General features: G+C 37.6%; 1 protein-coding gene across 1 annotated transcript in view; it reads left to right on the top strand.

Annotated features, from left to right (window-relative positions):
- HFM1 (HFM1, ATP dependent DNA helicase homolog) overlaps nucleotides 1–25,924 on the top strand; it is a 118,426-nt gene extending 92,502 nt beyond the window's left edge. The window contains exons 30-38 of the mRNA XM_018046506.1: nucleotides 7,612–7,692; nucleotides 7,938–8,053; nucleotides 11,386–11,465; nucleotides 12,330–12,436; nucleotides 18,235–18,348; nucleotides 19,691–19,781; nucleotides 24,719–24,830; nucleotides 24,924–25,075; nucleotides 25,818–25,924. Coding sequence (XP_017901995.1) covers nucleotides 7,612–7,692; nucleotides 7,938–8,053; nucleotides 11,386–11,465; nucleotides 12,330–12,436; nucleotides 18,235–18,348; nucleotides 19,691–19,781; nucleotides 24,719–24,830; nucleotides 24,924–25,075; nucleotides 25,818–25,887 — 923 coding nt within the window. The 3' untranslated portion in view covers nucleotides 25,888–25,924. The remainder of the gene's footprint in view (nucleotides 1–7,611; nucleotides 7,693–7,937; nucleotides 8,054–11,385; nucleotides 11,466–12,329; nucleotides 12,437–18,234; nucleotides 18,349–19,690; nucleotides 19,782–24,718; nucleotides 24,831–24,923; nucleotides 25,076–25,817) is intronic.

Below are 27,592 nucleotides of genomic sequence, written 5' to 3'. Positions count from 1 at the left end.
TGTAAATGCTTCCAAGGAACAAAAATTGAAATAGTTTAGTGTTTTCATCAACAATACTAGATGCTAGAAGACAGTGGAGTTAAAAGTCCAGGGGAAAGAAATTATTTCCAATCCTGTGTTCTATACCTAACCAAACTATTAATTAAGTGTGAAAGTAAAGACATCTTAATATATTCAATTATTCAGAAAATTTAACTTTCATACATCCTCTCTCAGGCAGTTGTTCAAGGATAAGCACAATCAAACAAAACAGTTAAATAATAAAGAAAAAGTCAAAGAATCCAGCAATAGTAGATTCAGTCCAGGAGCTTAATGAAAGAAAGTTCCAGGATGACAACTATAGTACAGGCCTAGATTGCATTGGGAGGAGGTTGGAGGGCTCTAGAAAAGAGATAACTATTGAGGGAGAGTGAGCGGGCAAGATGTTTTCATGTAATTGTCCTTATCTTTGGAATATTAAATGAACTAATAAGGAAACTTAAGGTAGACATTGCTAGACTAAAAGGAAGGCAGTAAAGCTTCAGAGAAAATAAAATATTGCTCAAGAAAAAAAAAAAACACTAACTTGCTTCTGCTTGAAAAATACATTTACCTTCTGTACATCTCTTAAATTTGTCCATTCTCTTTGACTCTGCTAATACTACCACTCTGGACTGTTACCATAATTTTCTTTTATCTACTCTGTCTGCTTTCAAATCTATTCCCTTACAGTAACCTCTTAACTAGTTTTCTTACATCTACTCTGTCCTCTCTCAAATCCATTCTCCATACTACATTCCATAGATTGCTTTTTCAAAATGCAGATTCAGTTATGTTCCTTCTTTGATTAAAACACTTCAGTGGCTCCCATAGCTCTTAGAATAAAAATACAAATCATTTACATTCTCAACAAGTTTCCATATTATCACATAAACAGTGAGTTCCTAAGTAGCAGTGGGGTGCCAGCTGCTATGTAAGTCTTGCTTCACCTCCAGTAGGGTTGACTAGTAAGGACCCAAGAGACCCAAATGTGTTCAGTTTATTACTTACACAGATGGCAAAACAAGATCAGCATGATATCAGCTGCATGTATCCATCATCTCACAGGATGACACTGAACTGGAGGAACCAGATATCATCAAAGATGAGTTGCTTTGTTTTTGAGGAGTCAACTCTAGGCTATAGCTAAGCAGTTTTATAGCCTATAGCTGTGCCTGAAAGAGGCAAAGTGGATGGTTGTATGCCTGACTAGAATCAGGAGACAGATGAGAAACTGCCTCTTGGCAGCCTTGTGCAAGATAGAGAGCCTCCTACAAGCCAAGGAGGCAGATGAGAAATGGCCTATAAACAGTTCCTCATAAGACTGCATATCTTGACATGTCCCAGGGAAGATCAGAGGGCATTCTGTAACTAGCAGAGCCTTGCCTAGGTGGTGACATGCAATCACCAGAGTGCCATGATAGAGCCATTTCCCTAGGAACATAGACTGATCTTTCTACCAGTGTTGTCTCATCTCATGCACTCTCTCTTATTTACTGAGCATCAGCCACATTGACCTTTTAATTTCTCTGTGTGCCATGCTTTCCCTTGTCTTAGAGCTTTTTCATATGCCATCCCCTCTGCCTGAAACATTCTTTCTCCTACCCCTTGTAAATGCTGCTCTTTTTTCAGTCCTTAGTCCAATTATTACTTCCTTAGGGAAGCTTTCCAAAACATTCCTAACCAGACCATTCCCCTGTTATATAGCATTGTGCTCCTCTCCTTCATAGCACTCAAAATAATTCTATACTTACTTGTATAACCTTTAGTTAATGTAATAGTAGAGTTAATACATATACTAATATATTAGTTTATTATTTAACTTTAAAATGCAGTCACATACATAATTTCATTTTATCTTTTTACTTTTGTGAGATAACAAAACAGTATTATTTTTAATCCCTGTTTTCTACGGAGAACAGCCCATATTAGGACTCATGTTATCTTACTCTAGTTTAGGGTGCCCTATAATTCCTTACTGTGTTTTTCATGTAAATACATTAAGTATAAGGCAGCATACAATTAGTGAGAGGGACAAAGAAATGCCATAAGGGCTCAAAGGAGAGAGAAATCACTTATAATTTAAGTGATCGGAGTGATTTCCTAATGATTAAATCTCCGTGATAGAGGTGCTATTTGAGTCAGTCTTGATGGTAGGTGTTGCAAGAGGGGATACACACTGAAACCATAATCACAGAAAACTAGTCAATCTAATCACACTAGGACCACAGCCTTGTCTAACTCAGTGAAACTAAGCCATGCCCTGTGGGGCCACCCAAGACAGGTGGGCATGGTGGAAAGGTCTGACACAATGTGGCCCACTGGAGAAGGGAATGGCAAACCACTTCAGTATTCTTGCCTTGAGAACCCCATGAACAGTATGAAAAGGCAAAATGATAGGATACTGAAAGAGGAACTCCCCAGGTCAGTAGGTGCCCAATATGCTACTGGAGATCAGTGGAGAAATAACTCCAGAAAGAATGAAGGGATGGAGCCAAAGCAAAAACAATACCCAGCTGTGGATGTGACTGGTGATAGAAGCAAGGTCCGATGCTATAAAGAGCAATATTCCGTAGGAACCTGGAATGTCAGGTCCATGAATCAAGGCAAATTGGAAGTGGTCAAACAGGAGATGGCAAGAGTGAATGTTGACATTCTAGGAATCAGCGAACTAAAATGGACTGGAATGAGTGAATTTAAATCAGATGACCATTATATCTACTACTGCGGGCAGGAATCCCTTAGAAGAAACGGAGTAGCCATCATAGTCAACAAAAGAGTCCAAAATGCAGTACTTGGATGCGATCTCAAAAACAACAGAATGATCTCTGTTCGTTTCCAAGGCAAACCATTCAGTATCACAGTAATCCAAGTCTATGCCCCAACCAGTAACGCTGAAGAAGCTGAACAGTTCTATGAAGACCTACAAGACCTTTTAGAACTAACACCCAAAAAAGATGTCCGTTTCATTATAGGGGACTGGAATGCAAAAGTAGGAAGTCAAGAAACACTTGGAGTAGCAGGCAAATTTGGCCTTGGAATACGGAATGAAGCAGGGCAAAGACTAATAGAGTTTTGCCAAGAAAATGCACTGATCATAGCAAACACCCTCTTCCAACAACACAAGAGAAGACCCTACACATGGACATCACCAGATGGTTGACACCGAAATCAGATTGATTGTATTCTTTGCAGCCAAAGATGGAGAAGCTCTATACAGTCAACAAAAACAAGACCAGGAGCTGACTGTGGCTCAGATCATGAACTACTTATTGCCAAATTCAAACTTAAATTGAAGAAAGTAGGGAAAACCACTAGACCATTTAGGTATGACCTAAATCAAATTCCTTATGACTATACAGTGGAAGTGAGAAATAGATTTAAGGGACTAGATCTGATAGATAGGGTGCCTGATGAACTATGGACAGAAGTCTGTGACATTGTACAGGAGACAGGGATCAAGACCATCCCCATGGAAAAGAAATGCAAAAAAGCAAAATGGCTGTCTGGAGAGGCCTTACAAATAGCTGTGAAAAGAAGAGAAGTGAAAAACAAAGGAGAAAAGGAAAGATACAAGCATCTGAAGGCACAGTTCCAAAGAATAGCAAGAAGAGATAAGAACGCCTTCCTCAGTGATCAATGCAAAGAAATAGAGGAAAACAACAGAATGGGAAAGACTAGAGATCTCTTCAAGAAAAGTAGAGATACCAAGGGAACATTTCATGCAAAGATGGGCTCGATAAAGGACAGAAATGGTATGGACCTAACAGAAGCAGAAGATATTAAGAAGAGGTGGCAAGAGTACACAGAAGAACTGTACAAAAAAGATCTTCATGACCCAGATAATCACAATGGTGTAATCACTCACCTAGAGCCAGACATCCTGGAATGTGAAGTCAGGTGGGCCTTAGAAAGCATCACTATGAACAAAGCTAGTGGAGGTGACGGAATTCCAGTGGAGCTATTTCAAATCCTAAAAGATGATGCTGTGAAAGTGCTGCACTCAATATGCCAGCAAGTTTGGAAAACTCAGCAGTGGCCAGAGGACTGGAAAAGATCAGTTTTCATTCCAATCCCAACGAAAGGCAATGCCAAAGAATGCTCAAACTACCGCACAGTTGCACTCATCTCACACACTAGTAAAGTAATGCTCAAAATTCTGCAAGCCAGGCTTCAGCAATACATGAACCATGAACTTCCAGATGTTTAAGCTGGTTTTAGAAAAGGCAGAGGAACCAGAGATCAAATTGCCAGCATCTACTGGATCACAGAAAAAGCAAGAGAGTTCCAGAAAAACATCTATTTCTGCTTTATTGACTATGCCAAAGCCTTTGACTGTGTGGATCACAATAGACTGGAAAATTCTGAAAGAGATGGGAATACCAGACCACCTGACCTGCCTCTTGAGAAAGCTGTATGCAGGTCAGGAAGCAACAGATAAACTGGACATGGAACAACAGACTGGTTCCAAATAGGAAAAGGAGTACGTCAAGGCTGTATATTGTCACCTTGACAATATACTGGCTGCTTATTTAACTTATATGCAGAGTACATAATGAGAAATGCTGGGCTGGAAGAAACACAAGCTGGAATCAAGATTGCCAGGAGAAATATCAATAACCTCAGATATGCAGATGACAGCACCCTTATGGCCGAAAGTGAGGAGGAACTAAAAACCCTCTTGATGAAAGTGAAAGAGGAGAATGAAAAAGTTGGCTTAAAGCTCCACATTCAGAAAACGAAGATCATGGCATTATGGCATCTGGTCCCATCACTTCATGGGAAATAGATGGGGAAACAGTGGAAACAGTGTCAGAATTTATTTTGGGGGGCTCCAAAATCACTGCAGATGGTGACTGCAGCCATGAAATTAAAAGACGCTTACTCTTTGGAAGAAAAGTTATGACCAACCTAGATAGCATATTGAAAAGCAGAGACATTACTTTGCCAATAAAGGTCCATCTAGTCAAGGCTATGATTTTTCCAGTGGTCATGTATGGATGTGAGAGTTGGACTGTGAAGAAAGCTGAGCACCGAAGAGTTGATGCTTTTGAACTGTGGTGTTGGAGAAGACTCTTGAGAGTCCCTTGGACTGCAAGGAGATCCAACCAGTCCATTCTAAAGGAGATCAGCCCTGGGTGTTCTTTGGAGGGAATGATGCTGATACTGAAACTCCAGTACTTTGGCCACTTCATGCAAAGAGTTGACTCATTGGAAAAGACTCTGATGCTGGGAGGGATTGGGGGCAGGAGGAAAAGGGGACGACAGAGGATGAGATGGCTGGATGGCATCACTGACTCGATGGACGTGAGTCTGAGTGAACTCTGGGAGTTGGTGATGGACAGGGAGGCCTGGCGTGCTGCGATTCATGGGGTCGCAAAGAGTCAGACACGACTGAGCAACTGAACTGAACTGAACTGAACTGAAAGTTGATATGCTTCTGATAGACAAAGTCTCTAAGACAAGAGGTAATATCAGAGGTATAATCATACAAAGGCTTGGGACTGTTTGAATACTAATGGCAAATAGATATATTTTGATGGTAAGGGTTAATATGGGTCCTAAAAGGGATGATAAGAATTACATCGTAGAGGACCTTAAATATGGAATTAATTTTGTTGGCAGCAGGAAGTAACTAATGTTTCTAAGTGAGCAGATGATCTGGTCAGAGCTGAATTTTGGGAGGATTAACTAAGCAACAGCATATAAAATAAATTGTAGCCTGGTAGGACAGGATTCAAGGAAACCAGAGATGATGAACTGGGACAAAACTTCTCAACCAGTAATCTGTGGCACACCTTGTGAAATATAATGTTAAAAACTTTCAGGCAAGGGCCACTAGGAGCATACCTGTATTTGAGGTGATGATGATGCTCAGTCGCTCAGTCGTATCCCATCTTTTCAACCCCATGGACTGTAGCCCATCAGGCTCCTCTGTCCATGGTATTTTCCAGGCAAGAATACTGGAGGGGATTGCCATTTCCTACTCCAGGAGATTTTCCTGACCCAGGGATTGAACCTGTATCTCTTGTGTCTCCTGCATTGGCAGGCAGATCCTTTACCCTTGTGCCACCTGGGAAGCCCATATTTGAAGAAAGTTAGGTAGTTTCTAACTTGCTGCCTCAAAGGAAAGTATAGCATCTGCGGAACTGTGGGTCATCTCAGGGAATCAGAAGGAACCTACTATAGGAGTTCAGCTTGTGACAGGCGATTCTTAGAAGGACTTAGGGAAAGCAGAGGTCAATTCTAGATTGGGTGCTGTTGGCAAGTAGGGTATTGGATATTTTGGTATGTCTTGTCTTGGAGATGAACGGATTAAAGAAATAGTAGTCATTTGTGTTAGCCAGAAGAGGGAGATGTTTAGTTATTTTTGTGGTTCTTCAGTGTCCTTGTCTCTACTTTCAGAAATAATTATATAGTAGTCTCGTATCTGTCTTCCATTATAATCATAGAGTGGCCTTATCTGAGTGTTGTTTATATTTTGCTAAAATTGTTTATGTTCAGTTGGGAACACTATGGTTCAGCTATTAGCTTCCAACTACCAGTAATATTTTATTACTTACTCAGTACCCAGTACATTGATTTCCTCAATCTCATGGCATCTAACTAGTTCCCTCATGTGGTGAGCAGCCTTATTCATTTACCCCAGGGTGCTATATAGATATTATCTTTGTTTAGCTATGCCATGCTTTGAAAAAGGTTGATTGAGTAACACACTGAAAATGAAGAGTAAAGGTCCAAGAAAGATTACAGAAGTATTCAAAGCTCTTCACTATCTCCAGTATTTCTAATTCATTTAAAAATCTGTGCTCCAGCAAAAATATACCAATTCTTTTCTCTAGTCTGTCGTTTGCTGCCTTTGGATATTATGCTCTGTACCTGGGACATCTTCCTGTGGTCCCCTTCTCATGTCCAGATCATGTCTGTCCTTCAAGGATCAATTCAAATGTCTCTCCCTTCCTACATGTTATTTGGACAGTTGGAATCAAGAAAAAGCCTACTTAAATATACTAAATGAAGAATAAATTATGTATTTAGGTATAGTAATACTAGCTCACAGGGGTCATGCTGGAAGCAATCTCTCCTTTCTGTGAATTCATATAGCAAATTATTTATATCCCTAAAGCACTTTCTAACATTTATTAAGTATGCATGGTGTCCTATCTATTAGCTGCTGTCTGTGGTGCCAACAAAATGCCATGAGGTTTGCTTCTTTCCAGGTTTTTCAGGCTTAAGTATAAAGTAGAAAAAAAGTTTAAAAACTCCACCCACATTCTTACCTCATTCAGCAAGAGTTGACTGATACTCTTTGATATTTAATTCTGTTTATATTAGGGAGGTTAAGAGAAGCTTATAGGTGACTCAGTGCTTCTTGTGAAAAGCTGGGATAGAGCTGATGGTGGGCAGGGACTGATTGTTATCAGAATATCTTTTGAAAATACATATTAAATGGGTAAATTTTTGAGGAAGTGTGAAAATCATGATCTTTTTGTACCATCATAAAGGAAAGAGGTGGATAAAAATTAATTATAATTAGTTGTGTTAATAGATACAGTGAAAAAGAGATTTTTTTTTCCCCTTATATTGATTTAGGAATGACTGCCTGCAAAAAACCTGGGAACCGAGAATGTAATCATCACTGTAAAAATAAACATACATGTGGACATGACTGCTGTGAGTTCCATAAAACAGTTTATTTCAGATTTTAAAAATTAAAAGGTTTTTGAGGAATAGTAATCATACCCTGATTATCTATACATGATATTTATATTATGCAGCTTATAACTCAAATAATTTTTATTCTTTTGTGGACAACATTTTTAAAAAGTAAATACTAGATTAGAAATGTTGCAGAAATTTGGTCTTATTTGAATAATACCTAAAATTGAACTTAAAGAATCTAGAATTTCCTTTCATAGGTAAAACTGGAGTTGCACAGAAGTCAGAAGTGAAAGAATCAACAATTTCTTCATATTTATCTGATTTAAGAAATAGAAATGCTGTTTCATCTCTTCCTCCAGTTAAACGTCTTAAGGTTAGTTTTAATAACATTTATCCCTTGTTCTATAGTTATTATTCTGTGTATCAATTAGATAGGTATCCACAGAAGTAGAGTTATGTAAAGGCTTGACTAGGAATATGACTTTTATTCATAATATGGTTTCTATAGGAAAAGTGTGAAGGAAATGTCTGACTCAGTCATGAGTAGGTAGCCTATCCCTTCTCCAGCAGATCTTCCCAACCCAGAAATTGAACCGGGGTCTCCTGCATAGCAGGCAGATTCTTTACCAACTGAGCTATCAGGGAAGCCCATAGGGAAAGATACGATAATTTTTAATAGTTAATCTATAAATCCGTGTTTGGAGCATAGTTATACAAACCTTTCCTTCATTAGCCTTTTTTTCTTTATTTTTTAAACCGGAGAGAGGGAAATGGAGAGGGGTATGTAGCTTGCTTTGGTTCAGCAATTGAAACTAGATCCTCTTGCCTTTTCGTGGCTCCATCTGTGGTGGACTGGGCTGGAAAATCTAAAGCTGATTTTAATTGTGACTTAACGAGAGTGACTCATCACTCTTCTAGATGAGTACTGAGCAAGAGTCTCCCTTTCAAGTGATGAAGGAATGGGAATTCCTTCTCTTGATAAGTCACTAGCAGACTAACTCTAAGCCTTGGTCATCATATCCTGCTACTGCTGCTGCTGCTAAGTCGCTTCAGTCGTGTCCGACTCTGTGCAACCCCATAGATGGCAGCCCACCAGACTCCCCCATCCCCGGGATTCTCCAGGCAAGAACACGGAGTGGGTTGCCATTTCCTTCTCCAATGCATGAAAGTGAAAAGTGAAAGTGATGTCGCTCAGTCGTGTCCAACTCTTAGTGACCCCATGGACTGCAGCCCACCAGGCTCCTCCATCCATGGGATTTTTTCAGGCAAGAGTACTGGAGTGGGGTGCCATTGCCATCATATCCAGGGCAAAATAATTGATCAAGCTACAGAACAGAGCCAAGAAAATGACAGAGCATCTGTTTCTTTTCTGTTGTTGTTCAGCTCTAAGTCATGTCTTAACTCTTTGTGACCGCATATACTGCAGCACGCCAGGCTTCCCTGTCCTTCACTGTCTCCCAGAGTTTGCTCAAACTCTTGTCTATTGAGTCAGTAATGCCATCCAACCATCTCATCCTCTGTCTCTCCCTTGTCCTTCTGCCCTCACTCTTTCCAACATCAGGGTCTTTTCCAGTGAGTCAGCTCTTCACATCAGGTGGCCAAAGTATTGGAACTTCAGCTTCAGTATCAGTTTTGCCAATGAATATTCAGGGTTGATGTCCTACAGGATTGACTGGTTTCTTTTCTAGGGTTTTTTTTTTTTTTTTAATAAAAAGAAGATTCTGAGTCATGAGGCTAAAATATGGAGACTACTGGGAAACATGGAAAGGTTTGGAGTTGGAAATGGCAACCACCTTTTCTAAGACAATTATTTTTTAGTATCCCAAGTTTTTCATTCTTTTTTTTTCATATTTATTCCACATCATTCCTTCCTTCCTTCCTTTTCATATTCGTTGAACACCAAGAATGTGCCAAGCACTGTAGTAGATGTGGAAGATAAAATGATGAGAGAGTTTTAGTCTCAGTCCTCATAGAGCTTACTGTTGAGTGAAGGATACAAATAAGTAAGTAGATTTTTTCAGCACAGTGTGATGAGTGATTCTGTGACAGAAGTGTAAGATAACTTGAACTTACATAGAAAGTACACTTACTCCATTTTCAATAGGCCAGGAAAGGGATCCTGATAAACATGACTAAGGCCTGAAGGATATATAGGCATAAGCCAAGTATGGAGAGAGGTGAATACTAGAGTAGTGGTGAAGAGGGTTAGAAAATTATTTCAGATGTAGAGAATATGCAGTGGCCCAGGGCAGAGAAAGAGATACAGATCTTTGTAAAAACTGAAGTAATGCAGTATATCTGGAGTACAAGTAGGAGGGTGGAGACAGATAAGGGTGAAGAAATAAGTAGGATCTCGATCATGAAAATAATTTTGCTATTTTAAAGATTTAGACTTTATCCTGAAAGCGAAATCACTAAAGGACTTTAATCAATGGCTGTTTTGTAAAGTTCACTCTGGATGCAATGTAGAGAATGGATTAGAGATAATAGAAAAAGAGCATAAGGATTCATTTGGGAGGTTTTACAGTAATCCAGGCAAGACAATGGCCTAGTCTCATGTAGTGGCAGTAACAATGGAGAGAAGTGGCTGGGTTTAAAATATTTTTCAGAGGTAGAATCAGCTACATTGGTACTTAATTGCTTATGAGAGGTGAAGTAGAAAGAATTGTTAAAGATGATACCCAGCCTTCTGGGATTCCCTGGTGACTCAGATGGTAAAGAGTCTGCCTGCAATGCAAGAGACCTGAGTTCTATCCCTGGGTCAGGAAGATCCCCTGGAGAAGGAAATGGCAACCCACTCCAGTATTCTTGCATGGAGAATCCCATGGATGGAGGAGCCAGGTGGGCTACAAAGAGTTGGACATGACTGAGTGACTTCACTTTCACTTTCTGGCTTGAGCAATTGGGGAAAGAGTGGGGCCTCACTAGGGTAAAAACTCTAAAGGGAAAGCAAGTTTGGAGGAATAGAAACGTGATAAAAGTTCATTTGAGAAATATTGAATTTGGAGGCCTACAAGATGTCTAGGTAAAGATGTTCTATAAACAGTTGGATATAGCTGTTTGAAAGTCAGGAGAGAGCTGAACTAGAAAATTAAGAAAGAGAACGAGTTCAAATCTACAGAGAGCTACAGATTTGAGAGTCATTCATGTGTAGATGGTAACTGAAGCCATGGGAACAGATGAGATCTTTGAGAAAGTGTAGAGTGAAAAGAAAGAAGGAAATGGCAACCCACTCCAGTACTCTTGCCTGGAAAATCCCATGGACGGAGGAGCCTGGTAGGCTGCAGTCCATGGGGTTGCTAAGAGTCAGACACAACTGAGCGACATCACTTTCACTTTTCACTTTCATGCATTGGAGAAGGAAATGGCAACCCACTCCAGTGTTCTTGCCTGGAGAATCCCGGGGACGGGGGAGTCTGGTTGGCTGCCGTCTATGGGGTCGCACAGAGTTAGACACGACTGAAGCGACTTAGCAGCAGTAGCAGCAGAGTGAAAAGAGAAGATGGCCTAGTGAAGAAGAAGCATGAAGAATATCAGCATTTAAGAAGGGCCTGAGAAGGAGATTTGAATTGAGAATTAGCCTGTTTTTCTTATAATTTGTTGGTTTGGGGACTATGTGTGTCAGCAGGATTTTGCTGTTTGTCTCATTTGTTAAAAGGTATTGATGTGAAATTGATAGTTGAACTTGTTATTTTTCATTAATAGATGCAGGTGAATAAATCTCCAGGTGTGGACCTTAAAGACTTTGGTTTTGCTCCAAAACCTTCTCTTCCCAGTATAGCAAGGTACAAATATAATGTTAATAGCTGAGGTAAACTATTCATCATAAACTGCTTCTCCAAATAATCATTTACTCAGAGAAAGATTGTTACTGGCTACCTTTAAATCATAGTAATTAGTTAGTTTTATAATGAGGTAATGACATCATAAGAGTTTTATCTTTTGTACCCCCAGGTTTTTTCAGAACTCTGTAGTTATAGTATATTTTTAACATAGATCAAATCATCTCTATATTAATAATATCTCAGATTTATAAAATACTTTATAACTTAAAAACTGAGCTTTTGTGCATTATTTCCTTTGACCTTAGCAACAACCTGGCTTATAAATCAAGGTATTTTTACCTCATTATATAGATGAAATAACCAAAGCTCATATTCCTAGTAAGCAGAGGGCTCTAGATGCGAACTCAGCATTCTTTTCCTATATTATGATGCCTGAAAAATAACATATATGTAATTTCCCTTCCAGATAAGGGCATTCCACATGCTGGGATGACATTTAATGTACTTAACAGTCAGTACAGAACAGCCACTGACCAATCAGAGTAGATGCCAACAGTACTTCAAGAGATCCTAGCTTTTGTTATCTAACTGAAAGAAGCATTAGCAATAAATTTTTAAGGCTACACACAGATATCAGGAATCTATGGGGGCATGTGAAGATAACTACATGACCTAAGTAGTTGTCACTTCCATTAAACAGAAATTTTTTTTAACCCTTTACTACTCAAGCTAGTACAGTTAATCATGGAAGTATTGAGTAGATAAACCAATTTTTTTCTTACTTATATGAATAAGTAGTTTTCAAAGTTAGATTAATTGTAATATTTTCTTTAACATTTTCATGTTTTATTCATCTTTATAAAGGTCAGAATATTTAAACACACCTGAATTGCCTGTAATGGAGCAGAGGGATCAGCATGAGATCTATACAAAAAGTCAGCAACAACAACCATCTGCATATCAAGACAAAGGTAAATTACTATTGATATTGACTTGAAAGAGAATATGATTTATCACTACTTTGGACTGACAAGCAATGTTATTGAAAAACCAACATCTAAAATTATTATCATTACTAACGTCAACATTTTTCTCTTCAGTTATTGAACCAGTTTCAAATTCTTGGGTCTGTTATTTCAGATGGTCTTTCTGTGTCTGTCACAGATTTTTAGAATCTTTTCCTACATAGCTTTGACTGTTTGATTCATGTCAATGTATGGCAAAAAACATCACAATATTGTAAAGTAATTAGCCTCCAATTAAAATAAATTAATTTAAAAAGATAATATGAGGAAAAGCTGAGAATATAAGGGCTCTTTGAACATTTAAAGTATTAAAATACCAAACTGTTACTTCTATGTGTCTTTAGAATTATTTGAAATAATTTTTTTGTTTATAAAATTAGTTTCATTTTACAAAATAGCTGTGTGACCTTGATAAAATTATTTAATCTCTTTTGAGATTAATCTTATCTTTAAAATTAAGGAATAGAAAATTTAGTGACTTTAATATCTCTGTAGATCTTAAAACTATGATTTTTACAGTCTCTATGATAATGTGAGACTATAACCCAGTTTATAGGATATAACTCATTTAATAACGCATATAAATTCTTCAGTGTTGGGCCTGGTTCCTCCTTAGTCCTTATCCTGCCATTAATAGTACCATTTCTTTGGGTCATGGTACCAATAGCCAGTCTGTTAAAACATGTAAGAAATAATTCTGGCCATAAAGTTGTTTATTCAAGTACCTGTACATAGAAATGGTAGGCTTGGGGTTTTCTGAAAACAATTTCTTGTGTGTATTTTTTTTTTACTTCTATTGCCACCCTTTCTCTTATTCTTTCACTCTATTGCTGTCACTAGCCATAATTTAAGATCTGAAGTAGGCAAGGACTTAAGTACCCACCACCCCTTATGACACAATGGCACTCATTAGACCCAATATCAAATTAAAAAAAAATCCCCTAACCTCACATAGAATATCAGAGCATTTATCCAATTTGTTGAAAGCCTGAAAAATATCATTACAACATGGATAGAAAGTGTAAGATTGTTAGCCCTCTTATCTTTATCTCTCTTCAACCGATAGCCCTCTAACTTACTCCTTGTATAGCTACTCTATCCCCTGCCCTTCTCCATACCAGAGTTTATCCTTCCCTCTAATTACTTTCATATTGTCTTTAAATAGTTTTTCTACTTCTATTTCTTTCGCACCCGCCATTCCAAATGTGATTTTTATTATGATATAAAAGCCTCATCTAAATACTTTAAACCCCAATATTATTATACCCAATATTAATATACCCAGTATTACAATACCCATCTTTTACTGAATGCCTCCCCCATTTTTTTAAAGAAGTTGTATAATATAGTTATTAAACTTGCAGGGTATAGAAATAATCTGTCTAGGTTCAAATCCTAGCTCATTTAGTAGTTGAGTGACTTTTCAAAACTTAGTTTGTCTCAATTCCATCATCTGGTTATATTTTAGGAATTTTAGGATTAAATGAGATAATGTATGTAAACTCTTAGTATAGTATCTGATACTGTTATTAATAGTAATTGAGTATATTCATTATACTTTTTACACATTAGTCTTTGGTGGTAAAACATATTTTAAATGTATTCAAATATTGCTCTTAAGACTGCTTAAGAAAAACATGGCATTTTTTTATCATCTGTATTCCATGTTCAAGAAGAGAAGAAGAAAAGATTTTAGAAATTATATGAGAAAGTATGTTGAACTGTACAATTTAAATTGTAAGGGACTTTTGTGCAACTTCTCATTTTACAGTGAAAGAAGCCAAGACTCAAAGAGATTAAATGACTTGTCCAAAATCACATATCTAATTAATGGCAAGGCTAGAAATAGATTCCATATCTCTTGATTCCCAAGCAATACCATTTCTATAAAATGAAATTGACTTTTAGTTATCAGTGGAGAATTGAAAATCAAAACCTGTAATATATGAACTCTTTCAACTTTGCACCCCACAACTATATATTTTCTGTTTCTGTACTATCCTTAACTGTTTTATAAAAAGAATTATCTTTTCTTCTATTTAAGGTTTATCCTTCCATCTATAATCTTAATTTTTCCAGTTCTGCCTCCCCTGGAACTTTTGGAGGCTAGCTGTCTCTCTTCTTTTGCCCTTATTTTCAATATCTTCTCCCTAAGGTCTTTTTCTTTCCAGCATACAAATATGCTCAAGTCTCTTCCTTCTTTAGCTGCCAGTCCCCATCAAGCCAGGGCTTCTCAGGCGGTAAAGATTTTGCCTGCCAAGCAGGAGAATTGGGTTCAGTCCCTGGGTCATGAAGATCCCCTGGAAAAGGAAATAGCAGGCAACCCACTCCCGTATTCTTGCCTGGGAAATCACATGGACAAAGGAGCCTGGTGGGTGACAGTCCATGGAGTTGCAAAAGAATTGGACATGACTTCCCTGGTAGCTCAGAGGTTAAAGCATCTGCCTGCAATGCGGGAGACCCGGGTTTGATCCCTGGGTCAGGAAGATCCCCTGGAGAAGGAAATGGCAATCCACTCCAGTATTCTTGCTTGGAGAATCCCATGGACGGAGAATCCCATGGATGGAGAAGCCTAGTAGGTTACAGTCCGCGGGGTTGCAGAGTCCGACACGACTAAGCGACTTCACCTTCACCTTCACCTTAGCAATTAAACACCAGGCTTCCCTGATGGCTCAAACGGTAAAAGCATCTGCCTACAATGTGGGAGACCCGGGTTCGATCCCTGGGTAGGGGAGATCCCTGGAGAAGGAAATTGCAACCCACTCCCTTATTTTTGCTTGGAAGATCCCATGGACGGAGGAGCCTGATAGGCTACAGTCCATGGGGTCGCAAAGAGTCAGACACGACTGAGCAACTTCACTTCACTTCACTTCACTTAGCAACTAAACAGCAGCAGCCCATCTAGCCAGATGGTCCTCTTCTCTATATTTCTATTGCACATTGTACCTACTTCTCTTTGTAGAACATAGATATGTATGTGTTATCAAGGTACAAAATTAGAATAATGTGAACTGGAGTTGAAGGTAGAATGAAAGGATAGAGAAAGTTTTGGATAGTGTAGAGGTTATTTAAAGTGAAGAAAAATTTTACTGGAGTGAGCTTATAAGAGTATAAGGGGATTCTTTCAGGCATTATTAAAGTTTATTTATATAAAGTTTCAATTAAATAAATTATATTAAAAACTAAGACTGTAAATATTAAAACTAACCATTTCCTCATTATTCTACTACATTTTACTATTATCTGTATTCCTGGTGGCTCAGTGGGTAAAGTCTGCCTGCAGTGCAGGAGGACCGTGTTCAATCCCTAGCTTGGGAAGATCCCCTGCAGAAGGAAATGGCAACCCACTCGAGTATTCTTGCCTGGAGAATTCCATGGACAGAGGAACATGGTGGGCTACAGTCCATGGGGTCACAAAGAGTCGGACATGACTGAATGACTAACACTAACACATGAGATTTACATCTATATTTGTATCTGTACGATGGAAATACTTCATAAAGAGGTGCTATTGTGCATTTCTTCCCAACTTTGCATTCAGTTGTGTCACACTGCTAGCTTGAAATCAATCATAGTGGGAATCTTTACATCATAGAAGTCAGCAAACAATACAAATCATGGCTTGACTTATTGCTTATATTTAAGAAAGTGATGGAGAAAATGTTAAAAGTGCAGGTTTGTCAGTGTCATGTCTGTAGCCCTTACATCATGGATAGCATGGAAAATTGAAAGAATATTCTTCTAGCATTGGAAAATTATTATCTAATTCAGCAAAGAAGTTGCTTAAGTCTTTGGTTGAATGAATGAAGTTCCAACATGTCTTTGTTGTTTTACTTTTATTAAAGAAAGAAATTGAAGTCACTCAGTCATGTCCCACTCTTTGCCACCCCATGGACTGTTGCCTACCAGGCTTCTCTGTCCATGGGATTTTCCAGACAAGAATACTGGAGTGGGTTGCCATTTCATTCTCCAACTTTTATTAAAGTCAACAAAAATATCAACCAATGTGTGAATTGACAAATGAATGTGAGAATTACATTTATCGATTGCAACCACATGTTGATACAGAACAAGAGTTTGGCAAAATTCAATGAAAACATTCAGTGATAATCAATTAGATGTGTGGAATTTACAATTGAGCATGCTATGTATTTTATCACGTGTAAATTGTGTGCTACACATCCTTTCAGTTCAGTTCAGTTCAGTCGCTCAGTCGTGTCTGACTCTTTGCGACCCCATGAACCACAGCATGCCAGGCCTCCCTGTCCATCACCAACTCCCGGAGTCCACACAAACCCATGTCCATTGAGTCAGTGATGCCATCCAACCATCTCATCCACTGTCGTCCCCTTCTCCTCCTGCCCTCAATCTTTCCCAGCATCAGGGTCTTTTCAAATGAGTCAGCTCTCCGCATCAGGTGGCAAAAGTATTGGAGTTTTAGCTTCAACATCAGTCCCTCCAATGAACACCCAGGATTGACCTCCTTTAGGATGGACTGGTTGGATCTCTGTGCAGTCCAAGGGACTCTCAAGAGTCTTCTCCGACACCACAATTCAAAAGCATCAATTCTTCAGTGCTCAGCTTTCTTTATAGTCCAACTCTCACATCCATACATGACCACTGGAAAAACCATAGCCTTGACTAGATGGACCTTTGCTGGCAAAGTAATGTCTCTGCTTTTTAATATGCTGTCTAGGTTGGTCATAACTTCCCTTCCAAAGAGCAAGTGTCTTTTATTTTCATGGCTGCAATCACACATCCTTTACATATAACAAATACATACAATACATATATATACACAAGATTTTTTGGAGAAACAAATTATCACTATTTATTAACACACTGCTATGGAAAACTGCACAGGTAAAGACATTTAGTTTCCATGATAATCATATGTGTTAGGTACTATTATTATCCCTGTTCTGCAGAAGAGAAAACTAGGCTCAGAGTTTAAATTACTTGTCTAATATTATCCAACCAGTAAATGAGAAAGGTGGAATTTTCACCTGGGTAGTCTGACTCTAACCCAGGCTACATACAATAGGTATTCTGGCTCTAAAACCAGGTTATGTACAGTGGATAACACTGAGGATATTTTAGCAGCAGAAAAATAAAAATATATTTTCATAGCAATACTCAAAATTGACTACTTGTAAGGAAAGGAGATGGGAAGGAAGCCCATTTTAGAAGCTATTACAATCCAATCTTGGAATAAGATTATTCTTATGCAGGAATTAAGAAGGAAAATTAATTTTATCTAGAAAAATACCTTGAAAATTAAATTTAGTGTAGCAATCAATCACTACATGTAATGTAATAAATAAAACTGGTTGACTACAATACTCAATAATGCTTGACCCCAGTGCTTTAGAAAACTACTACTCAAGACCTCTGTTTAGTATTAATAGTTGAAAAATGTGTTTCATATGTCAATAGATAATGATGCTTATGGTTTTAAAAGTACCTATGGCAACCCACTCCAGTACTCTTGCCTGGAAAATCCCATGGACAGAGGAGCCTGGTAGGCTGCAATCCATGGGGTCGCACAGAGTCGGACACGACTGAAGTGACTTAGCAGCAGCAGCATACTTACTTACACAAACACATGACAGATTTTTCTTGATGGACCTATTCTACAACTTCAAGTGAAAAAGCCCCTCAAACAATTCTGTTCAACAGAAATTTTAATGCATCTGGAAACTAGAATTTGACAGATGCGATTAAAAGTAATTTCTCATTTTCAGAAGTTTTGAAAGTGAACTTTGAATTCGGAAATGAAATTTGGGATGACTTTGATGATGAAAACTTAGTAGAAATTACTAGCTTTTCAGCTGAAACTGAGAAGACAAAAACATCAGGTAAATAGCATGAAATATATTTCATTTGTATATATTTTTGTATATATGTATTATATGTATTTTATTTGAAATGTATGTATTTTAGAATGAAATAATTCATGAGAAATTCCTCGAATGTTTTTCAGTCAAGTTTTTGAAACTAATTTTATTTGCCTTTTTGGTGCATATTACTTAATTAGCTTTGATTTTTTTCAGATTATAATTTTTAGCAAAACTAAAAATGTGGCCCTCTCACAAATAACATTTCCTATCCCTAGGACAGAGGTCAAGATTATTCCATAATGATGGTATAGCAAATGAGCTTTTTCTATTCTGTTGTCCCTTCTCTTGTTAAAGGCTGTATACAAATTAAGATTTATTGAATTTTCCCTTGTAAAAGAGACTATCCTGCTCTCCATTTTAGGATTTCACATGTTCTGGTAATGTTTTTGAAAGACAAAAATGTTCCATTTGTTTTTTCAACTTTTTATTTTGCCTTGGGATACAGCTGATTAACAATGTTGCAATAGTTTCAGGTGAACAGTGAAGGGACTCGGCCATATATATACATGTACCCATTCTCCCCCAACTCCCATCCCATCCATGCTGCCACATAACATTGAGCAGAATTCCATGTGCTATACATTAGGTCCTTGCTGGTTGCTAGGGTTGGGAGGGGCAGGGAGGAGGATGGGGGAAAGCAATAGTTAGGGAGTTTAGGATCGACATGTAAACAACTGCTATATTTTAAAATATTCTATTTTTAAAAATATTTTTATATGCTAGTAAACAACATAAAATATTATTTCTAGCAGAAATAATACATGAATTGACTTTTCAGGAATAAATAATTAAGAGGAAATGATTAGTTTCTCCTATATTAGATATTGTGTTTAAATCATATACAATCCAAAAATAATGGAACTAGGCCTTTGAGTTACTGGCAAATTCAGCCTATTTCACTAAAACAGAGAAGTGAAAACCTTGGTAAGTATAAGACAAGATAGTGAGATGGAGAGACTCTGTCCAAGGATGGCTGACAGTAGGAAGTCAGCCCTTTGCAGATGACTGAAAATATTGAATAACTTCGACTTAATCATTTACATGGCTTATAAATGAATAAAAATGGTTTGGGGGCCTTTTAATATAGTAACTAATAAGCTAACCTATGTGTTATGTAGTTTTACTCCATTAACTTCACTCCTTCGATTTATATATGTACAGTAAATTTAATTGTTGAGAATTTTTCATTCTCTCTTTAACCAGATCATATCTGTCTGGAGAGAGTCCTTGTAGAACTTGTGAAAATCTTTATTCATCTGTTTCTTGGTATTTTATTTCAAAATGTTATCTCTTTACCTAGGATTTGGAAACACTTTGAGTTCAAGTACTGGGGAAAGTAAGCTACCATTCCAAGAATCAAAAGGCCAATTCCAAAGAGAAACGTCTAAGAGGCAAGTTTTAGAACTTTGGTTTCAAATACTTACGACTTTATGTTTTTATGACATGTAAGTAGAGAGGAGGATCATGTCATTAAATGGCAGAGAAGCAGTAGGGTATCAGCCAAGCTAAGCTCTCTTAATCTTAGAGCAGTGTTTCTCAAAGTCCTCTTGTCAGACCACACAAATCAAAATTACCTTGTGTGTGTGTGTGTGTGTGTGCTTAGTCACTCAGTTTTGTCCAACTCCTAGGGGAACACATTAAAATGCACATTCCTGGGCCCCCACGCTAGACTTACTGAATCATGGTCTTTGGGGCTGAGGTGAGGAATCTTCACTTTTCACAAGATGTGAAAACCAAATAAGAGTTTGACAGGGAGATGGACTTCCCTGGTGGTTCAGTGGTTAAGAATCTGCCTTCCAGTGTAAGGAACACAGGTCGATCCCTAGTTGGGGAACTAAGATCCCACATGCCGTGGGGCAACTAAGCTCATGCACTGCAACTTCGGAGCCCACGTGCCGTAACGGAAGGATCTCACCTGCTGCAACATAGATCCCAAAGATCCTGTGTGTTGCATCTAAAATCAGACACAGCCAAAATAAATAAACATTACAAAAACAGAACCGAATTTAACAGGTATAAAAGAAAAAGACTAATAGCTGAAAAAAGAAGAGAAGCGAAAGGCAAAGGAGAAAAGGAAAGCTATACCTATTTGAATGCAGAGTTCCAAAGAGTAGCAAGGAGAGATAAGAAAGCCTTCCTCAGTGATCAATGCAGAGAATTAGAGAAAAACAACAAAATGGGAAAGACTAGAGATCTCTTCAAGAAAATTCGAGATACCAAGGGAACAATTCATGCAAAGATGGGCACAATAAAGGACAGAAACGGTAGGGACCTAACAGAAGCAGAAGATATTAAAAAGAGGTGGCAAGAATACAAAGAAGAACTATACAAAAAAGAGCTTCATGACCCAGATAATCACGATGGTGTGATTATTCACCTAGAGGCAGACATCCTGGAATGCAAAGTCAAGTGGGCCTTAGGAAGCACCACTACGAACAAAGGTAGTGGAGGTGATGGAATTCCATTTGAGCTATTTCAAATCCTAACAGATGATGCTGTTAAAGTGCTGCAGTCAATATACAAGCAAATTTGGAAAACTCAGCAGTGGCCACAGAACTGGAAAAAGTCAGTTTTCATTCCAATCCCAAAGAAAGGCAATGCCAAAGAATGCTCAAACTACCGCACAATTGCACTCATCTCACACACTAGTAAAGTAATGCTCAAAATTCTCCAAGCGATACTTCAATAGTACATGAACTGTAAACTTCCAGAGGTTCAAGCTGGATTTTAAAAAGGCAGAGGAACCAGAGATCAAAATGCCAACATCTGTTGGATCAACAAGAAAGCAAGAGAGTTCCAGAAAAACATCTATTTCTGCTGTATTGACTACGCCAAAGCCTTTGACTGTCAGGAACACAACAAACTGGAAAATTCTGGGAGAGATGGGAATACCAGACCACCTGACCTGCCTCCTGAGAAATCTGTATGCAGGTCAAGAATCAACAGTTAGAACTGGACATGGAACAACAACTGGTTCCAAATCAGGAAAGGAGTACGTCAAGGCTGAATATTACCCTGCTTATTTAACTTCTATGCAGAGTACATCATGAGAAACACTGGGCTGGATGAAGCACCAGCTGGAATCAAGATTGCTGGGAGAAATATCAACAACCTCAGATATGCAGATGACACCACCCTTATGGCAGAAAGTGAAGAAGAACTAAAAAGCCTCTTGATGAAAGTGAAAGAGGAGAGTGAAAAAGTTGGCCTAAAGCTCAACATTCAGAAAACTAAGATCATGGCATCTGGTCCCATCGCTTCATGGCAAATAGATGGGGAAACAATGGAAACAGTGGCAGACTTTCTTTTCTTGGGCTCCAAAATCACTGCAGATGGTGACTGCAGCCATGAAATTAAAAGATGCTTGCTTCTTGGAAGAAAAGCTATGACCAACCTAGACAGCATATTAAAAAGCAGAGACATTACTTTGCCAACAAATGTCTATCTAGTCAAAGCTATGGTTTTTCCAGTGGTCATGTATGGATGTGAGAGTTGGACCATAAAGAAAGATGAGTGCCAATGAATTGATGATTTGAACTGTGGTGTTGGAGAAGGCTTTTGAGAGTCCCTTGGACTACAAGGAGATCCAACCATTCCATCCTAAAGGAAATCAGTCCGAATTTTCATTGGAAGGACTGATGCTGAAGCTGAAACTGCAATACTTTGTCCACCTGATGCAAAGAACTGACTCATTTGAAAAGACCCTGATGCTAGGAAATATTGAAGGCTAGAGAAGGGGATGACAGAGGATGAGATGGTTGGATGGCATCACTGACTCAATGAACATGAGTTTGAGTAAACTCCTGGAGTTGGTGATGGACAGGGAGGCCTGGCATGCTCAGTCCATGGGGTCGCAAAGAGTCAGACATCACTGAGCAATTGAACTGTATGCATTCCAGGTAGAAGAGTGTATGTAAAGGGATAAGGTTTGAAAAGGCATCTGGTGCTCAAGGGTCAGTAAAGTGGGTCAGTGTTGCCACAGAATTAAGGCTGAGATTGCTGAGGTCTGTGAGGGGCCATGAATACCATATTTAGATACCTGTGCTGTATCCAGTACATCAGGGTTCACAGACTCAAACTGCTTCCAGATCTGATGGGCCAAGGGTAACTGCAGAGTGTCCCCTCTAAAGGGAATAACCACGGCTCAGAGTTAACCAGATGTTGCAGTGCAGGAACTGTAAGTCTAGTGTTGTCAGATTTTCTGATTTTTAAAAAAAGCTAAGAATCTAAAATTTATGTGACATCTCCTGACATTTAAATTTTGACAACTAATTTTTTTAAGTATCTGCAGCACCCCTTATCCAAAAAATAATAATAATGCTTATAGACCCATTGTAGGCCTGGTCTGATCTCATGGGCAGTGAAGACCATCCAAGATTTAAGCTATATAAGCTATACTATTAAGATTCTATAATTCAAGCAGGAAAATACCATTCCAGCAGTGATATGTAGAATGAATTGTAGAGGGTGGGACCACCAGGAGCATAGTGGCCAGTAAGAAAGGCAGGCTATGATAAGGCCTCAACTGGGGCAGAGGTGATAGAAACTGAGAGATAGAATTGGATTTTTCAGTCATTTCAAGAGTAGATTTAGAAATAGATAGAATATTGCAGTAAAGGAACAGGGAAGAATAAATGACAAGTGGGTAGACATAAATATTACTTAAGGATATAGAGCATATGAGACATTTGAAAAAAATAATATTGGAAATGTTCAACATAAAGTATCTTTGTGGAAATGTAAAATACATTTGTATGTTGCACCTGATTAGAACTTAAGAGAGAGAAGTTATAGCCAGAACCAAAACTTTCCCACAGAGAAGAAATAGTGGTAACTTTTTATTCAGGGTTCAGTTTTCTACCAAAGAGTTATTTCTCCTACTTAAAAATTTTTTTTTAAGTTTGTAAGTGTCATATGATAATTTTGCTATTATTTAGTCATTTTACTGAACATTAGTATCAACATCACAGAATCATAGATTTCATAGAATTCCAGAGTTGAAAGGAATTAAATGTCATTTAGTCTCCCCTCCACTGGGTCCTTGAATAACCATCCAACATTACCAGCAAGTAATCATGCTGTTTCCACCAAGACAATTCCAGTGACCAGGAGCTTATTCATTCTACAGTGCTCGTTTCATGTTTGGATTTCTCAGGTCATTCACTAGCTTTTAAAATTTGTCTTTTTATCATTTCCATTCATTGGTTCTAAGTCATACAGAGTAAACAGATTAGAAGCATCACAGTGGAAAAAAGCCATGGGTGTCAAGAAAGAAGGCAAATCAAAGTAGGAAAGTAACAAGGCATATGAACAGTGTTGTGTACCACAACTTTAGAAAAGTACAAATAATTCTGGAAGAGTTTAAAAGTGACCAACAGAAAATAAGTGGGTTTAAAATGGACTTCTATCAAGAAACCTCTGAGAAACTGGTGCCAGAAGTTGCTGCTGGGAAGGCCTGTGAGCGCTGAGGGTCTATGATGAAAAGGAGACACATGCTCTTCCTTTCATACTCTTTTTACTGTTTTCATTCCTTGCTATAAGAGGTGAAAAGATTCTGTCCTAGCAATATGTGTGGTTCTTCCCTACACCATCTGCTATTTGTGGCTCCTTGCATGACTGTCACATTTTAGCCTGTGTGAGCTTAAATCGTCACCTCCTCAGAGTGGCATCCATGACCGTCTTTTTAAAGTGGGTTTGTGCTCCACACTGTTATCTACTATATTATTACTCAGTTCATTTGCTTCATATCACTTCAGGATCTGTAATTATGTTTACTGTTTGTTTATTGTCTGCACCTGTATAGATGATCACCTCCTAAAGATTTGTTTACGCTTATACTTAGCTCCTAGTGCAATATGTGGCTTATGGTAGTGAATCATAAATGCTTTTAATGAATGAATCTAATATAAAAGACTAAAGATGAACACTAAGATACAGTTACACATGAGAAGGTAACTAGAGATGCCTGTCTACAGTGAGACCAAAATAGGGAATGGATACTGAAAGTTAAGCAAGTGGAATTTAGAGAAGATTTATGGACTACTTGATTACAGATGATTAAGACTCAGTTCTAATGAAAACTGCTGAATGATTGTTTCTGTAGGCCTTTAAAAGTAGTATTCGTATTTAATTTGGAATATATAAATTGCTTTTTTGTCAGAAAGAGACACCAACTTCACCATGAGTCTAAGATATAGAGCATCAATTTTATGGGTGATAAATATGATAAACTAATCATATTTTCCAAAGAATTGCTGTTGATCTAAATTAGAATGGTTTGTTTCTGTTACATGCCATATTTGACCAAGTAATTCATTTTGATTTTTAGTTTTGTCTCATCACATGAGAAGCCAGATATTTATTTATCAAATTCTGCTGTGTCCAAGTTTGGTGCATCCTCCATGACACAATTACCTCAACAATCTGGAAATGCAAGTATTATAAGAAGAAACACTTCTCTCTTTTTTATTTTAAATACTGCCTGAAGAGTTAAACCTTCAATGGTTGCTGACTTTTTTAACCTCAAAATATAGGTCCATTTACAAGAAAGAAAACAACAAAGTCTGTCACCAGAGATTGAAAAGCTATGCTTTACTCGCTCTGAAAAAATATCAAACTCTTCAAATTTTAATAAGAAAGTGGATTGCTTTATTAGAAATGAATGCAAAAAGGAGATTGATTTCAGGTAAGAACTCTTTAAAAATATTTTAAGACTATACAAGTGAAAGCTTTCTACAAAGAATTTCAGCATTCCTTTTCCCTTGGTTCATTTTAAGGATCAGAACCTAAATGTTTTATTTACTTAAAGATGTAAAAATTTTAGACCGCTGGTAAGCTAAGCTCCTTAAGATAATTCAAAATATCAAATATCTCAATTTTTGAGAACCTATGTTTTTGATGCTAGTAATTAAAACACTGTGTTACATTGATAAACTTTTTTATTAATTTGAATACAATACGTTGATAATATGAAATATGAGGTCACTTGAGAAATGAGATCAGCTAATTTTTCTAATGTTCTAGTTGTATTTCAGCCCCCAAGTTCTGTTATAATTCTACAAGTTCAAAGAAGAAGTCCGGTTAAGTCTAATCAGTGCCCCTACTGCTGATTGTTTTTATGGTTACTTTTAGCAGTTTCCCTCTTCCTCTTGAATAGTCAAGGTTTCGAGACCTGTTGACAGTGATTAAATGGTGCTACTTTCTAATATGTCTAAAGAAATATCTATCTAATATACTTGTCTCTACCTTTCATAGTTCATGAATTCTAATTTCCTCCAGACTTCCTATAAGATTATGCCTGTTGAAGTTCATTTGATAAATTACCTCTCAGCAATCTTCAAGTTTATCCATTTTATATTTTTAGTACATTATTTATTATAAATCTGTGTTATAAAAATAGTTACTTTTACATTTGCTTTTCCCCCCAGTAGGTATCATCCTGATGATGAAGCTGATGAAATAAAGTCTTTTCTGGGAATATTTGATGGTATTTTCTAAAACAGACAAAAATGCTTTTTATATTAACAAGACAAAGTATGAAGACACCTTACAAAGCATGATTTTTATTTTTAAAAAGTAGTTCATACTTGTTCAGATTTTTTTTTTCTTGGATTTGACCAACTTTGTTGGCTTTTTTTGCAACAAAATATTTGGACTGATTTTTCCCCCATAATATTGTAACTTCATGAAAAGCACTTTTATGGTGGCTTTGTTTCATAAGCTGATAATTAAGCTTCATTTAGAAATAATTATTTGGTTATTAATTGGATTTAGACCAGAACCAATATAATATTTTCTTAAGAAGAAATTCTGTGAAGACCAAATGTTTGTAGGTCAGTAAATCTATTTATTGTATCAATTTTTCACCATTAATTTACTAAAGGACTTTTTTTTTTTACTAAAGATTGTTGAGAATCCAGTGGCTGTCTGAACCTATTCTTATATCATTTCAAGCAACAATAAAGGAAACGTTAATCAGTGTAGACTGTCTTCCTTTAACTTGTTTTTTAATGTGGTGAATTCTAAAACTTTGTTATGTTGATTTTTAATACAGCAAAAGTTATTTGATATTATTTTCCAGTGAGTTATCTCTCAGATTTCTTTATTAATAAGTAGTATTATAGGCACTCTGCTGCTGCTGCTGCTAAGTTGCTTCAGTTGTGTCCGACTCTGTGCAAGCCCATAGACGGCAGCCCACCAGGCTCCCCAGTCCCTGGGATTCTCCAGGCAAGAACACTGGAGTGGGTTGCCATTTCCTTCTCCAATGCATGAAAGTGAAAAGTGAAAGTGAAGTCGCTCAGTCGTGTTTGACTCTTCGCGACCCCATGGACTGCAGCCTACCAGACTCCTCCGTCTATGGGATTTTCCAAGCAAGAGTACTGGAGTGGGGTGCCATTGCCTTCTCCGATAGGCACTCTAAGCAGTTTTTATTATCTAATTTATTTATAGATACAGTGTGAAGTTGAAGCCACTTCAAAGGTTTTAGGAATTTTTCTTCAGATATAAAAGCCTTAGAGACAAGAGAAGTAGAGAAGATGAGGTTGTTGGCTGTTATTAGTAAACATTTATGAGGCATCATATGTATTAAACTTAGAACAAGTTTAAGAGACTTTGTCTCTGTTGAAAAGTAAGAGCAACCAGCCCTTATTTTAGTCGTCTTTACAATTGGTGTTTCTGCATTTGAATCAATCATGCTACAACCTTTAAAGGTTATTAAACACCATTAAAATGAAAAATTGGTTCACTGCAGTCTGCTCATCTAGCATACATAGACTTTGACACTAAAGAAATAGCAGTTTAATTTAAGAAGACTTATTGTGATCTGCTAAGTGAAAAGTACTGTGCCTGGTAGTGCAAAGGATACAAATGATGAAGACACTATTTTTGCTCTCATGGAGCTTTACATTCTGGCAGAGAAGTTAAGACCTATACTATAACAATAATAAATATAGAATGCATTAGAGAAGTGGGCCTCAAGTTTCAGGATGTGTTGGAATATTCTAGAGAGCTGCTTTGAAAACAGATTGCTGAGCACCATACCCAGTTTCTGACTCAATAGATCTGACATGGGGCCTAGAATTTGCACTTCTAACAAATTCCCAAGTGATGCTGATACTGCTATTCCAGGGACTACACTTTGAGAATCACTGCAATAGAGATTTAAAGAACTATAGGAGTTCTGGAATTCCCTGATGGTACAGTG

The sequence above is a fragment of the Capra hircus genome, chromosome 3, assembly GCF_001704415.2.
Source record: "Capra hircus breed San Clemente chromosome 3, ASM170441v1, whole genome shotgun sequence".
NCBI lineage: Eukaryota > Metazoa > Chordata > Mammalia > Artiodactyla > Bovidae > Capra > Capra hircus.
The sequence above is the reverse complement of the archived record's forward strand: the minus strand, read 5'-3'. Positions and strand labels throughout refer to the sequence as shown.